At 34.9% G+C, this 16768-nt stretch overlaps 1 protein-coding gene across 10 annotated transcripts in view; it reads left to right on the forward strand.

Moving 5' to 3' along the window:
• The window catches only part of CASK (calcium/calmodulin dependent serine protein kinase), a 516731-nt gene that overhangs the window by 163212 nt on the left and 336751 nt on the right, over positions 1 to 16768 (forward strand). For all 10 annotated transcript variants that reach the window (XM_066357577.1, XM_066357582.1, XM_066357576.1 and 7 more), the window contains exon 3: positions 1475 to 1580. In XM_066357577.1, the coding sequence (XP_066213674.1) occupies positions 1475 to 1580 (106 nt within the window). The remainder of the gene's footprint in view (positions 1 to 1474; positions 1581 to 16768) is intronic.

Below are 16768 nucleotides of genomic sequence, written 5' to 3' on the forward strand. Positions count from 1 at the left end.
TTCCAACTCCAGATCTAGTGCACTTTTTATCACTGCCGCTTACAAACACTCAGAGTGTTCCCTATAAAACAACAACAAAAACAGACAATCAAACCTTTTTTAACCCTTCTATTCCTTTCCTAACTGCAAGATTCTTCTAATCTGATCATGTCTAAACCCAGCATCATGGAGTGAGGAGGCCAGAACTCACACCTACCCCTTGTGATAGCTATGCAACTTGAACATGTTCCTAAACCCTTTTCTTCATCTGTAGAATACCTACCTCACAGGGTTGTTGGAACAATATATGACAATGACCATATTAAGTACTTAGCCCAGTGAGAGGCATGACAAATTTTAATTTATTACATAAATGTCTCCTGCATACTGGCCTGACACCTACTATCTCCAACTACTCATGCCTTAACTCTCTATTCCCTTGACTTACTTAATGTTGTGTTATTGATTTTTCCTTTTCTGATGGCTTCTCTTTTGTCTAATTTATCAATTTTCTTTCTTCATTCTCGACCCTTATGTAAGTGTTCTACAGTGCTCTCTGCAGCCATTGCTCTTGTTGACAAGACTAAGTTGAATTAATATATCAGAGAGAGGATTATTAAATCATTTGCTTTGAGCAATATATCCTTATCCTTTGTTCTTCTTTACCTGTCTTTCTTCTGCTTCTAAATATAAAAATATCGCATTGAATTTTATTCATACAAACAGGTAAAATTTCAGCACTGCTAACACAGGAAAGCTTTACTTCTCTTGTTCCAGGTAAACATGGCAAGTGATACTTATGTCCAATCTGTTTTCATACAATGATGGTGATGATGATGATGATGATGATGATATTAACTGGTTTAGCTGTTTTATTTCCCAAATAGTATTATAGAACTTACACACTGGTCTTACCTACATTATCTGAATTTCTTCTTTAAAATAGCACTGTTGGTAATGTCCTATATTGTCCAACACACTTTATGGATGACATAAAAAATTATGACTGTGGTGCTTGGATTAGTTTCTTTTCTGTTTAAACCATATTCTTATTTTTCTCCCTACTCCATATAACTTCCCTGATATGTATGTATAAATGCTAGATTTTAGACTGAAGAACAGACAACATATTTTTATCCAATTTAGGGAAAATGCAGAAAAAGATCAAATTGAAATACTATTAGCAGATTACAATGATCTATAAAATGTAAAACTTGATTATAAAAGTTTTAGGGAAGTATTTGTGCTATTTACATTTTTATCAATAAGAGCTGACTCTAAAATGTATATAGATTTAAGCTGGCAAAAGATATGGAAAAGTTATAGTACCAAAGATTTTAAGGGGTAAAAAGTTAGACTTAGCTTTAATCGGGGATTTCATCTCTTTAGTTAGAGAAGTCTTCATGTTACCATAGATCATATCCATTCATTCATCATTCACTCTGATTGTCTTTTGTCCCTACCTAACAACATATGTTGTGTGTTTGTTTTGCAGATTTAAAGCGGGAAGCCAGTATCTGTCATATGCTGAAACATCCCCACATTGTAGAGTTATTGGAGACATATAGCTCAGATGGAATGCTTTACATGGTTTTTGAATTGTGAGTGTACATTTTCTTTCTTTGAAGGTTAAAGTTTTAAGCGATGTTGGTTTTGGATAACACTAATACCTTTCTTTTAAAATTTAACAATAATTGTGAACTCATCTATCAGAACGACGTTGAGGGATAAGAATAAAAGGATTATCTCATCTTAAGGTTCACAATGGATGAGGGAGCAGATGTTGGTCATATGTAGTCACCCTCACATTATTAGCATACTTCGGAGAAAAAGCTTCAAAAAGAAAGTTGAGAGAGTGAGGAGGCACCAAAATAGAAGATTCTGGTCACAGGAGTCTTAGTTAAGAGGAGTGGGATGACAGTGGAAGCCTCCATATAGCAAGCCTTTCTGACAACTAAAAACAAGTTGTAACAGACTTTCTCTTTTAATATAATCACTATATTGGCATATAAAGAAAATTCTATACATAACAGTGTGTTTTGATTTCAATAAGCCACTTGACATATTTCTCAAAGAATTGTCGGTAAGATGGAGAAATGTGAGCCAAGGATAGGCAAGTCGGTAATTTTATAGCTAGTTGGATGATTGTGTCCAGAGATTGTATCCTTAATGGGATGCTATACTATTCTGTTCAAATTTTAATCAGTGACTAATTAGGATCTCTCACAATGTATATTAATCAAGGAGCTGACCAGGGCTGAAGTCATTTTAAGACTCTACTGGGGATAGATCTGCTTCCAAGTTCACTCACGTGGTTGTTGGCAGCAGGCTATTGGACTGAGGGATTTAGTTCCTCATAGGCTGTTGGCATGAGGCCATCCTAGGTTCTTTATAACTGGATCCCTCCAGAGTGAACAAGCAAGAGGGCAAGGGTACAAATAAGAGTAAAGTCAATATTGTAACCTAACCTCAGAAATCATACACCAGCACTTCTGCCATGTTCTATTAGTTAAAAATAAGTCACTAGATCCGCTCCACACAAGGAGAGAGGATTACACAAGGGTGTGATTACCAGGAGGTGATGATCACTGGGAACTATGTGAAAAGCTCCTCCTACAGAGGGATTGCTAATACATTGACTATCTAGATCAAAATCTTAAAATATTTTACAAGTTTGCAGCAAAGAAGGTAAAACAAAGAAGATGAAATTTAAGACCAGTTAATATAAACTTATTCATTCAAATATGTAAGTGCAAGTTCACTTGAAATTTAGTTGTAAATGCTTAGGTGAAAAAGATGTATATGTTTCAGTTAGTTGTTCCAACAGAGTTTTAAAAGCCCTGAATCGAACCTTTGGCTACATTAATCATAAGTATATAGTATTCAGAACCAAGTGACACTCCTGCTATATTATATACTATTCATTCTCCTGGCGTGCTCCTAGTAAGCACAACACTGGCATGCTTCCAGAAGGGGTAACCAGAATGGGAAAGAGTCTGAACAGTGGTTCTCAAACTTTTTGAAGTCAGGGCATATTTAAAATCCTACAAATAATTGTAGGCACACTATATACAAATTTATGAGAAATATGTTATAATAATTAAGTCAAATATGAAAGAAAAAAATATAAAGTCCAAGAATGCTTTTATGGTAAACAAAATAAATACGACAAAATTAAATTTATTCTGACATTAAAAAACATTTTTATGTTACCTTTTTAGAGTTATGCTTTTTAGAATTCATAAAAAAGAGGGGTTAAAAAATTAAAAATGACAAAAAAGTTAATCTTTTTATATATATCGATACATTCTTAGTAAGATTTAGTAAATTTGGCAGGTCCCGGAGCAAATGTGTTAAGTTTTTTCATTCTTGTGTTTATGAGAAACATGAGCCTGATGAGTTCTTCAATATTTGGGCATATATTTAAAAGGCAAACTCTCATTTCCTCATCAATACATTGAAGAATTCCTCTCTTTTTACTCATGTTGAGTGCATAAAAGCCCCACCATACATATCATCTTAACTTGACCCCAAACAAAGGATAGAAGAAACTTGCCTTCAGTCTTTCCGGGGAACATGAAGGTAGTATAAACAATCCGGCACCACAGCTTAACAGCCTTTTGCAACTTAATCAGGCAAGTGAGGTGGGGGGTTGGGCAGACTGACAGTTTACAGCCAATTCCCCATACCTCTGTCCCCCAAAATCTAAACTCAAAAAGCCCTATTGGCCTTTTTGGTCCCCAGCAGGCACATATTTCTCTGGAATACCATAGGGTGCACCTGGAAATCTTCTAGGGTGCACACTTTGAGAACCACTGGCCTAGAAATTCTGTCACAGTCACAGCCTTCAAAATCTTTGTTGGAAAACCTACTAAAGGAATCCTGAAAACTATGTACCTCCTCACATATATTTAAGTTGATATATAAAATCTTTTATAGTGAGGTTATACTCTTCAGTGTTTTGTATATTCTTTTAAATATATTTTCCTCAAAACTGTAGAGCAACACCTCTATCTCATTCAATTTATATCTGCTATGTGACCTAAATGGCAAACCTAGTCATCATTGTCAAACCAGTCAGCCAAATGAAACTCACTTTCTGTCAGAAAAAGATCTGACTTCCATTTTTCAAATAAAATTAAAGTATTAATAGACATCCCAGTGACAATAATGTTACTATTGATTTCTGATTCTAAAATGGATCAAGCTTTGCCATGAATCTATTGTCTGAATGAAATAAGATGGCTCTACCCTTTCTTTCCCAAGTTCTCTGTTTTGTTCTCAAGGTTCTCTCCTTTTCTCAGGTTTGCTTTCCCCGGTTGTCTCTTGTAAGTTAGGCAGACTGCTTAGTATAGGTGAGTGGTTTGTGAGTTGAGATGAGTTTCTGTGAGTGGAGATGTAAAAGGAAAATCAGCAGAGCACAGATTTGTTTCCAGATAGATCAAATTATGGGAAATGAAGATATGGAAATTGATTGCCTTAAAAAATATCGTAGTCCCTTGAAAGGACTTTGGGTATACCCAGAGATACTCAAGTCCCAGTTTGAAGACCACTGACATGGAAAAGCCATTGAAAACATTGGAAGGCCTTAGTTACCCAAGAATCTGTTGGTTTTCTTTTGCTGAAAGAGTCCTCAGAGCAAAAACCCTGGTTGAACATAGTGAATGTCTTCAGTTATTTGAAGGATGGTTATCTGTAAGCGGATTATATATTTATTTAGTATAGGGTCAAGATTGTAACTAGAATGAACAAATGGCAGGTAGATTTCAACTTCTAAGCAAAGAAGGCCTCTAATGATTAGACTAACTGCAGAAACGGAATGAACTGTCTCACAGAGTAGGCTTTCATCACTAGAAACACTCAAGTGAAGTTGAATCCATCCAAGGGGACTGAAGATAAGGTTTTAATTTTGGACTAGAAAAGGTCTCTAATGTCCCTTTCAATTTTAAGATATTATAATTTTTTAATCACCTTTCTCTAGTTAAATTTTATTCTCTTTTTTTTTTTAATTTTTATTTATTGATTTTTAGGGCGGGGGGGGGAGAGAGAGAGAGAGAGAGAGAGAAAGGGGAGGAGCAGGAAGCATCAACTCCCATATGTGCCTTGACCTGGCAAGCCCAAGGTTTTGAACCGGCAACCTCAGTGTTCCAGGTCGACGCTTTATCCCACTGCGCCACCACAGGTCAGGCTATTCTCTTTTCAAGAACAATGTTTCTGTCCAAATTTTTATTCACTGAGAAAACTGAAAAATAGGTTTTATCATATACTATAAAGTAATGAGCATAGACAGCAAAATATAAAACTTTGCTTCAATTTCACCCTGTCTGCTATTTGTTTCAAAAGGATCTAAGTATAGTAGAGAGAAAATGGTCTTTGGTGTCACAAAACTTGGTTTAGTATCCCAACAATCTCACTTGTACTAATTATTTAACTTTGGCCAAGTCTTGGCTTCTCTGAGCCTCAGGTTTCTTACCTTTAAAATCTTCATAAGATTATGAGAACTAGATAAGAAAACTATGTGAATTCACTTTCTATATAATGGTAAAGTATTGAACAATTATCAGGTATTGTTTTCAATGAACAGGTTAGTTTTAGTTTCTCAGTGTTGAATCTGTACGAGATTTTATTATACCTCATTTTTTTATGATTCAGTTGATGGAAATAGTTCATCAGTGGCTATATATTGCGATGTGAATTCATTAAAATTGTATATTTGCCAGTCACCTAAAATCCCAGTGTTGACCCAAATCACTAGAATATGAATTTCTGTTTCAAAGATTTTTACCTTTTTTGGGAAGTTTTAAATAAAAAGAATACTATAATGAACTTTTGTACTGTTACCTAGCTTCAACAGTCATCAACCTTTTGCCATTCTTTTCCTACCTATCCTTTACTGTTCTCTTTTTTATCTCCTGGAGATGCCTTTTTTTTTTTTTTTGTTGTTGTTGTTGTTGTTTTTATCAGAAATTAAATATAATGGGGTGACATGGGTCAATAAGAGTACATAGGTTTCAGGTGAATATCTCTATAGTATTTGAACTGTTGATTGTGTTGTGTACCCATCAGCCAAAGTCAAATCATTTCCCATCACTATATTTCTCCATCTAAACTCTCTTCCCCCATACCCTATCCCTACCCTCACCCCCAGTAACCACTTCATTTTAATCTATGTTCATGAGCCTCAATTTTATAGTCCACTTACATGTGAAATCATATAATTCTTAGCCTTTTCTGATTTACTTATTTCACTGGGGTTCTCAAGGTCCATCCATGTTGTCAAAAATGGCAATATATAATCATTTTTTATGACTGAGTAGTATTCCATTGCTTATATGTACCACATCTTCTTTATCCAATCCTCTATCAAAGGACATTTTAGTTGCTTCCATGTCTTAGTCACTGTGAATAATACTGTGGTGAACATGGGGGTGCATGTGTCTTTGCATACCAATGTTTTCAAGTTTTAGAGGTAGATAGATACCCAGTAGAGGGGTTGCTGAGTCATATGGTTATTTTATTCTTAAGTTTTTGAGGAACCACCATACTTTCTTCCATAATAGTTGTACTAATCTGTATTCCCACCAGCAGTGAATGAGGGTTCTTTTTCTCCACAATCTCTCCAATTCTTGTTATTACCTGTCTTGTTGATAAAAGCCAATCTAACAGATATGAGGTGGTATCTCATTGTAGTTTTGATTTGCATTTCTCTAATAGCTACTGAACATGAGCATCTTTTCATATATCTATCGGCCATTTGTATATCCTCTTGGGAGAAGTGTCTGTTCAGGTCCTCCCCCCATTTTTAAATTGAATTGTTTGCTTGTTTGTTGTGGAGCTTTGTGAGTTCTTTATATATTTTGGATATTAACCTCTTATGGGAGTTGTTTGCAAATATCATCTCCCATTTGATTGACTGCCTATTTGTTGTTTTTTTTTTTTGTCAGTTTCTTTTGCTGTGCAGAAGCTTTTTGATATAGTCCCATTCATTTATTGTATACCTTTACTTCTCTTGCCTTGGGGTCAAATTCATAAATTGCTCTCTATGACCAAGGTCCATGAGCATAGTACCTATGTTTTCTTCTATGTAATTTATTGTTTCAGATCTTATATTTAGGTTTTTAATCCATTTTGAATTAACTTTTGTGCAGGGTGACAAACTATAGTCAAGTTTCATTCTTTTGCATATGGGTTTCCAGTTTTCCCAGCACCATTTATTGAAGATGCTTTCTTTTCTCCATTGTGTGTTTTTGGCTCCTTTGTTGAGAATGATTTGTTCATATATAAGTGGTTTTATTTCTGGGCTCTCAATTCTGTTGCATTGGTCTGTATGTCTGTTTTTCTGCCAATACCATGCTGTTTTGATTATCATGGCTCTGTACTATAATTTGAAGTTAGGTAGTGCGATGCCTCCAGCTTCATTCTTTTTCCTCAGGATTGCTTTGGCTGTTCAGGGTTTTTTATGGTTCCGTACAAACCTGGTGATTTTTTAATTCTCTTTATTTTCAAAAATGACATTGGTATTTTGATGGGTATTACATTAAATTTATATATTGCTTTGGGTAATATGGCCATTTTAACAGTGTTGATTCTTCTAATCCATGAACATAGAATATTTTTCCATTTCATTGTGTCTTTTACAATTTCTTTCAATAATATTTTGTAGTTTTCAGTATATAAGTCCTTCACATCCTTTTTTAGTTTATTCCTATGTATTTTATTTTTTGTTGCAATTAGAATTGGGGGTTTTTTAGTTCATTTTTCGAAGTTTCGTCATTGGCATATAGGAAAGCAATAAACTTTTGTGTATTGATTTTGTGTTCTGCTACTTTACTTTATTGGTTTATTGTTTATAATAGTTTTTTGGTGGAATCTTTGGGGTTTTCTATATACTTGTATTTTTAAATTGTGTTATTGTATTCTATTTGCTAGTATTTTGTTCAGGATTTTTGCATCTGTATTCATTAGAGATATTGGTCTGTAGTTTTCTTTTTTGTGTGTTGTCCTTGCCAGGTTTTGGTGTCAGGGTTATGTTGACCTCATAAAATGTGTTAGGGAGTATTAATTCTTCTATTTTTTGGAAGAGTTTGAGAAAGGTAGGTATTAAATCTTCTGTGGATGTTTGGTAAAATATACTAGTGAGGCCATGTGTTTCTGGACTTTTTTTTTGGGGGGGGGTGATGATTGTTTCAATTTCCTCACTGTTGATTTGTCTATTTAGATTTTTCAGTTCTTCATGAGTCAATCTAGAAAGGTTATATATTGCTAGAAACTTATCCATTTCTTCTAGATTATTAACTTTGATGGCGTATAATCTTTCATGGTATTCTAGTATGGCTCTGTATATCTGTGATGTCTGTGTTAACTTCTCTTTCATTTCTGATTTTGTTTATAAGTCTCTTCTCTTTTTTCCTTAGTGAGTCTAGCCAGATGTTTGTCAGTTTTATTAATCTTTTCATTGATTCAGCTCTTTCTTGCATTAATTTTTGTTTAGTCTTTTCGTTTGCTATTTCATTCAATTCTGCTCTAATTTTTTATTATTTTCTTTTTTCTGACTTTGGATTACTTTTGTTATTCTATTTTAGGTTCTTACAGTTGAATTCTAACTTCAAAGCCTATGATCACAGAATATGTGTGGTATAATTTCAGTCTCCTTTAATTTTTGAGGTTAGTTTTGTGGCCCAATATCTAAGCTATCCTTGAGAATGTTCCATGCACACTGGGAAAGAAGGTATAATCTGATGTTCTGAGATGAAATGTTCTGTAAATGTCTATAGTGTCCATTTGTTCTAATGTGTTCTTTAAGGCCAATATTTCTTTCTTTTTCTTTTAATAATTTTATTTTTTAATGGGGTGACATCAATAAATCAGTATAAATATATTCAAAGAAAACATGTCCAGGTTATCTTGTCGTTCAATTATGTTGCATACCCATCACCCAAAGTCAGATTGTCCTCTGTCACCTTCTATCTAGTTTTCTTTGTGCCCCTCCCTCTCCCCCTTCCCTCTCCCTCTCCCCACTCCCCCCGTAACCACCACACTCTTATCAATGTCTCTTAGTCTCACTTTTATGTCCCACCTACGTATGGAATAATGCAGTTCCTGTTTTTTTCTGATTTAGTTATTTCACTTAGTATAATATTATCAAGATCCCACCATTTTGCTGTAAATGATCTGATGTCATCATTTCTTATGGCTGAGTAGTATTCCATAGTGTATATGTGCCACATCTTCTTTATCCAGTCATCTATTGACGGGCTTTTTGGTTGTTTCCATGTCCTAAGGCCAATATTTCTTACTGATTTTCTGTTTGGATGATCTATCTAAAGCTGTCAGTGGTATGGTGAAGTCTCCAAATATAATTGTGTTTTTGTCTATCTCTTTTTTGTTCTGTTATTAGATATCTTACATATTTTGGTGTTCCCCAATTCAGTGCATATATATTAGGAAGTGTGATGTCTTACTTATATAATATCCCCTTTAACATTATGAAATGTCTATCTTTATCTCTTGTTACCTTTGTTGTCTTGAAGTCAGTATTGTCAGATATAAATATGGCAATACCTGCTATTTTTGGAGCATTATTAACTTGGTGAATCATTTTCCAACCTTTCCCTTTGAGTCTACTTTTGTTCCTGCAGCTTAGATGTGTTTCCTGAAGGCAGCATATGACTGAGTTTTCTTTTTTAATCCAATCTGCTACTTTTTGCCTCTTAATTAGTGAGTTCATTCCATTTACATTAGGGTAGTTATTGACTCTTGAGGATTTCATATAGTCATTTTATGTTTTGTTTTCTAGTAGCTCTGTGTCTCCTTTTGTTCTTTTCCTTTGTGTTTCTCTCAGTTGTTTTTGTTACGTGGTATTCCATGCTTCTTTCCTCTTATTTCTTCTTTTTTTAAACTATATATTTTAGTTTCAATTTTTTCACAGGTTGTTACTGTTAGGTTATTAAGAAAAAAATGTTTCATATATACAAGAGTCCTTTGTGTTATGCTCGATCCTCCTTTGCTACTAAAGACCTTTATCCTCTTCCCTTTTATGTTATTGTTGTCGCAGATTATCCTTGTTTTTATTGTAATCTTGTTGGAGTTTTTAGTTGTACTTTTGTGTCTTTTTGTTCTTTGTATTCGGTGGAATATCCCCCTTGAGTATTTCCTTCGGTGGGGATTTTCTGGTGATAAATTCCCTCAGCTTTTGTATATCTGCAAAAGTTTTTATTTCTCCTTCATATTTGAAGGATAACTTTGATGCATATAGTATTCTTGGTTGATATTACCTTTCTTTCAGTACTTTTAATGTTTGAGTCTTTTCTGACTTGTAGAAGTTTCCACTGAGAAATCTGATGATAACATGATGAGCCTTTATTTATATGTTATGTTCTTTTCCCTAATTGCCTTGAGGATTCTTTCTTTGTCATTGATTTTTTGACAGTTTTATAACAATTTACCTTAAAGAAGTTCTATTTGGACTGATGTAACTAGGCATTCTGTTTGCTTCTTGGATCTGAGGATCTAACTCTTTCCATAGGCTTGGGAAGTTCTCATCAATTATTTATTTGAATAAGCTCTCCATTTTCTTCTCCTTTTCTTTTTCTTCTGAAATACCCATTATTCTTATATTGCTCTTTCTGATTGAGTCAGACAATTTTTGTAGATCTCTCTTCTTATTTTTAATTCATGATTCTCTCTCTTATTCCCTCTGTATCATCTTACCTGTCTTTGATATCACTGAATCTCTCTTCTATCTTGGCTGTTCTATTAGTTAAACTTGCTAGCTCATTTTTCAATTCATGTCCTTCATATCTGTTTTTAGTTTCAATTTCCTTGGTGTGTTACTCTTTTTGTTTTCTGAGTTCATTAAAATGCCTATCTGTGGTTTTCTTGCATTTTGTTGAGTATTTTCAGAACTTAATTTTAAATTCTGTATTGTTTAACTCCAATGTTTCCTTGTGACTAAGATTGCTTTCTCTGAACTTCATCTCTTTACTGAGCAGCCATGGTATTAGTTTTTCTTCCTTGGTGGTAGTTGAGAGCAGTATTGTTAAGAAATCAAGCAATAAACAAAAATGAAAAAATAAATATAAACAATAAATTAATAAATGAAAATAAAATAGCAAATAAAAGAGAAAAACCACCAAAAAGAACAAAAACCATAAACAATTTTTAAAAAACTAAAGAAAAAGAAAAACCTAGAAGAAAAGAACCCCCCCCCCAACACCCAAGCAAACAACAGACTTTCAAAAGATTTTTTCTATATTTTCTAGTTAGTGGTGCTAGATTACAAGTTTTAGCTTTGTGAAATTTCCAGGCTGGTCTCTGCTGAGAAGCTGCTGTCATGTTAATGAAAGCAGCATGCTGTGAGGTTTATAGCTTTGGCAATGACTCTCTCAGGCCTCCAGGTGCCCCTCCCTGTGTCTCAGCACACCAGGTGATAACAAGTAGAGCATCTCTGGTCTTTAGAGGAAAGAGTGACTCTGTAGAACTAGCTGTGGGGTATGTCTCTCCCACTCTTCGTACCCACAAGGGCAGTGAGAAAGTATATGGGAGGCTGGGTGTCTTCACTTTGTATTTTTGTGTCTCTGTCCAAATGCAGGCTGCTGGTAGACTGTGGGAACACTGGTGGTGACCCCAGATTCTGCTGCTTTTGTTCAGTATCTCTCCAAATTACCTCAATCTTTCTGCTCCTCCCAGCAGAAGACCTAGTCACTTTGAATTTCCCCCCTCTCCAGAACCCCAGCATACAAAAGCCCAGGCTGTTTGAGTTTCTCTCCTCTCTGGAACCAACCCCATCTTATCTTCTGCCCCACTTCTCAACCCTCCCCACCTTTAGTCCATCTGGTATGTGGATCTTTCAGGCAAGCCTACAGACTGAGCTGGGGTTCCTTCACTGAGTTATAGCTGTTCAATTTTTTAAAATTTCAAGGGGAGAGATCACAGGTATCTCTTCACACCATCTGATGTCATGTCTCCTGGAGATTTCTGAAACAATTTCATTTCAAGTATAAATTCTCCTGTTTGAATTTCTAGCAATTTAAGACTTAAAAAAAATTACTATATTACTATTATCATACCTAGCAAAATCAATAATAATGTCTTAATATCATATATTCAATTGATGTTCATTTTTCCCTTGATTGAAGATGAATTTTAAAGTGCATATTTCTAAATTTTGAATTGTTTTATTAGCTCTGGTAATGTGGAAGTAGATTATAAATTCATAGTTAAAATTACTTCATTATTTCTTAAAAAGGTCAGAATAAAAATTAACATATAAAATTGTTTTTTGTAACATAATTTTTTATGCATTCACCCCAGTTTTGTTTTTTGTTTGTTTGTTTTTTTTTTGCATTCTTTCTGATCTAGATTTAATACAAACAGACAAATCAAAACCATTGATTACTGTAAGATTTAAGGTCCTATGCATCAAAGAGCAAAGCAGTAGGTTTGTGTGTGCCTTGACCTACTGGCTAGGTAAGAGATTGCCTATCTAGAACATGTAAACAGAGGTACACTAGATTTAGTTACATATTTCTGGCAATAAAAGAGAATTACCCGTCCTCCCTAGTACTCAGGTACTCATTGCACAGGTTATGCATATGCTGGATTCTTTCCACAGTTTTATGGCATGACACCAATACAGAGTAGGTGAGGAACGGAGAAACAAATGAAATAAGGTTAGTTGACTTTGCTAATATGTTGACTACTTAGAAACAGCTCTGATATATTTGATGGAGAAAAGGCTAAACCAAACAATATATTTAGGTTATCAGTGAGTTTCTTAATATGGTATCCATATTTGTCTTTGCCACAGAATTTTTATAACCAGCTCTCCCTTGTTTTTTCTAAAGCTGTTAAATTATATGGCCTCATCATGTTACCTATCATTTAGAAAATCCTCAGAACAAGTTGATATGCATTATATTACAAATGGTTGATCAGTTAGCCTGACCAACTGTGGTGCAGTGGATAGAGTATCAACCTGGGCTGCTGAGATCCCAGGTTTGAAACCCCAGGGTTACCAGCTTGAGCATGTGATCATCGTTATAATCCCATGGTCTCTGGCTTGAGCCCAATATCACTGACTTGAGCCCAATATCACTGGCCCAAGGGGTCACTGGCTCAGTTTAATCTTTTTATATATATCGATACATTCTTAGTAAGATTTAGTAAATTTGGCAGGTCCCGGAGCAAATGTGTTAAGTTTTTTCATTCTTGTGTTTATGAGAAACATGAGCCTGATGAGTTCTTCAATATTTGGGCATATATTTAAAAGGCAAACTCTCATTTCCTCATCAATACATTGAAGAATTCCTCTCTTTTTACTCATGTTGAGTGCATAAAAGCCCCACCATACATATCATCTTAACTTGACCCCAAACAAAGGATAGAAGAAACTTGCCTTCAGTCTTTCCGGGGAACATGAAGGTAGTATAAACAATCCGGCACCACAGCTTAACAGCCTTTTGCAACTTAATCAGGCAAGTGAGGTGGGGGGTTGGGCAGACTGACAGTTTACAGCCAATTCCCCATACCTCTGTCCCCCAAAATCTAAACTCAAAAAGCCCTATTGGCCTTTTTGGTCCCCAGCAGGCACATATTTCTCTGGAATACCATAGGGTGCACCTGGAAATCTTCTAGGGTGCACACTTTGAGAACCACTGGCCTAGAAATTCTGTCACAGTCACAGCCTTCAAAATCTTTGTTGGAAAACCTACTAAAGGAATCCTGAAAACTATGTACCTCCTCACATATATTTAAGTTGATATATAAAATCTTTTATAGTGAGGTTATACTCTTCAGTGTTTTGTATATTCTTTTAAATATATTTTCCTCAAAACTGTAGAGCAACACCTCTATCTCATTCAATTTATATCTGCTATGTGACCTAAATGGCAAACCTAGTCATCATTGTCAAACCAGTCAGCCAAATGAAACTCACTTTCTGTCAGAAAAAGATCTGACTTCCATTTTTCAAATAAAATTAAAGTATTAATAGACATCCCAGTGACAATAATGTTACTATTGATTTCTGATTCTAAAATGGATCAAGCTTTGCCATGAATCTATTGTCTGAATGAAATAAGATGGCTCTACCCTTTCTTTCCCAAGTTCTCTGTTTTGTTCTCAAGGTTCTCTCCTTTTCTCAGGTTTGCTTTCCCCGGTTGTCTCTTGTAAGTTAGGCAGACTGCTTAGTATAGGTGAGTGGTTTGTGAGTTGAGATGAGTTTCTGTGAGTGGAGATGTAAAAGGAAAATCAGCAGAGCACAGATTTGTTTCCAGATAGATCAAATTATGGGAAATGAAGATATGGAAATTGATTGCCTTAAAAAATATCGTAGTCCCTTGAAAGGACTTTGGGTATACCCAGAGATACTCAAGTCCCAGTTTGAAGACCACTGACATGGAAAAGCCATTGAAAACATTGGAAGGCCTTAGTTACCCAAGAATCTGTTGGTTTTCTTTTGCTGAAAGAGTCCTCAGAGCAAAAACCCTGGTTGAACATAGTGAATGTCTTCAGTTATTTGAAGGATGGTTATCTGTAAGCGGATTATATATTTATTTAGTATAGGGTCAAGATTGTAACTAGAATGAACAAATGGCAGGTAGATTTCAACTTCTAAGCAAAGAAGGCCTCTAATGATTAGACTAACTGCAGAAACGGAATGAACTGTCTCACAGAGTAGGCTTTCATCACTAGAAACACTCAAGTGAAGTTGAATCCATCCAAGGGGACTGAAGATAAGGTTTTAATTTTGGACTAGAAAAGGTCTCTAATGTCCCTTTCAATTTTAAGATATTATAATTTTTTAATCACCTTTCTCTAGTTAAATTTTATTCTCTTTTTTTTTTTAATTTTTATTTATTGATTTTTAGGGCGGGGGGGGGAGAGAGAGAGAGAGAGAGAGAAAGGGGAGGAGCAGGAAGCATCAACTCCCATATGTGCCTTGACCTGGCAAGCCCAAGGTTTTGAACCGGCAACCTCAGTGTTCCAGGTCGACGCTTTATCCCACTGCGCCACCACAGGTCAGGCTATTCTCTTTTCAAGAACAATGTTTCTGTCCAAATTTTTATTCACTGAGAAAACTGAAAAATAGGTTTTATCATATACTATAAAGTAATGAGCATAGACAGCAAAATATAAAACTTTGCTTCAATTTCACCCTGTCTGCTATTTGTTTCAAAAGGATCTAAGTATAGTAGAGAGAAAATGGTCTTTGGTGTCACAAAACTTGGTTTAGTATCCCAACAATCTCACTTGTACTAATTATTTAACTTTGGCCAAGTCTTGGCTTCTCTGAGCCTCAGGTTTCTTACCTTTAAAATCTTCATAAGATTATGAGAACTAGATAAGAAAACTATGTGAATTCACTTTCTATATAATGGTAAAGTATTGAACAATTATCAGGTATTGTTTTCAATGAACAGGTTAGTTTTAGTTTCTCAGTGTTGAATCTGTACGAGATTTTATTATACCTCATTTTTTTATGATTCAGTTGATGGAAATAGTTCATCAGTGGCTATATATTGCGATGTGAATTCATTAAAATTGTATATTTGCCAGTCACCTAAAATCCCAGTGTTGACCCAAATCACTAGAATATGAATTTCTGTTTCAAAGATTTTTACCTTTTTTGGGAAGTTTTAAATAAAAAGAATACTATAATGAACTTTTGTACTGTTACCTAGCTTCAACAGTCATCAACCTTTTGCCATTCTTTTCCTACCTATCCTTTACTGTTCTCTTTTTTATCTCCTGGAGATGCCTTTTTTTTTTTTTTTGTTGTTGTTGTTGTTGTTTTTATCAGAAATTAAATATAATGGGGTGACATGGGTCAATAAGAGTACATAGGTTTCAGGTGAATATCTCTATAGTATTTGAACTGTTGATTGTGTTGTGTACCCATCAGCCAAAGTCAAATCATTTCCCATCACTATATTTCTCCATCTAAACTCTCTTCCCCCATACCCTATCCCTACCCTCACCCCCAGTAACCACTTCATTTTAATCTATGTTCATGAGCCTCAATTTTATAGTCCACTTACATGTGAAATCATATAATTCTTAGCCTTTTCTGATTTACTTATTTCACTGGGGTTCTCAAGGTCCATCCATGTTGTCAAAAATGGCAATATATAATCATTTTTTATGACTGAGTAGTATTCCATTGCTTATATGTACCACATCTTCTTTATCCAATCCTCTATCAAAGGACATTTTAGTTGCTTCCATGTCTTAGTCACTGTGAATAATACTGTGGTGAACATGGGGGTGCATGTGTCTTTGCATACCAATGTTTTCAAGTTTTAGAGGTAGATAGATACCCAGTAGAGGGGTTGCTGAGTCATATGGTTATTTTATTCTTAAGTTTTTGAGGAACCACCATACTTTCTTCCATAATAGTTGTACTAATCTGTATTCCCACCAGCAGTGAATGAGGGTTCTTTTTCTCCACAATCTCTCCAATTCTTGTTATTACCTGTCTTGTTGATAAAAGCCAATCTAACAGATATGAGGTGGTATCTCATTGTAGTTTTGATTTGCATTTCTCTAATAGCTACTGAACATGAGCATCTTTTCATATATCTATCGGCCATTTGTATATCCTCTTGGGAGAAGTGTCTGTTCAGGTCCTCCCCCCATTTTTAAATTGAATTGTTTGCTTGTTTGTTGTGGAGCTTTGTGAGTTCTTTATATATTTTGGATATTAACCTCTTATGGGAGTTGTTTGCAAATATCATCTCCCATTTGATTGACTGCCTATTTGTTGTTTTTTTTTTTTGTCAGTTTCTTT

Source organism: Saccopteryx leptura, chromosome X, assembly GCF_036850995.1.
Source record: "Saccopteryx leptura isolate mSacLep1 chromosome X, mSacLep1_pri_phased_curated, whole genome shotgun sequence".
Lineage (NCBI taxonomy): Eukaryota > Metazoa > Chordata > Mammalia > Chiroptera > Emballonuridae > Saccopteryx > Saccopteryx leptura.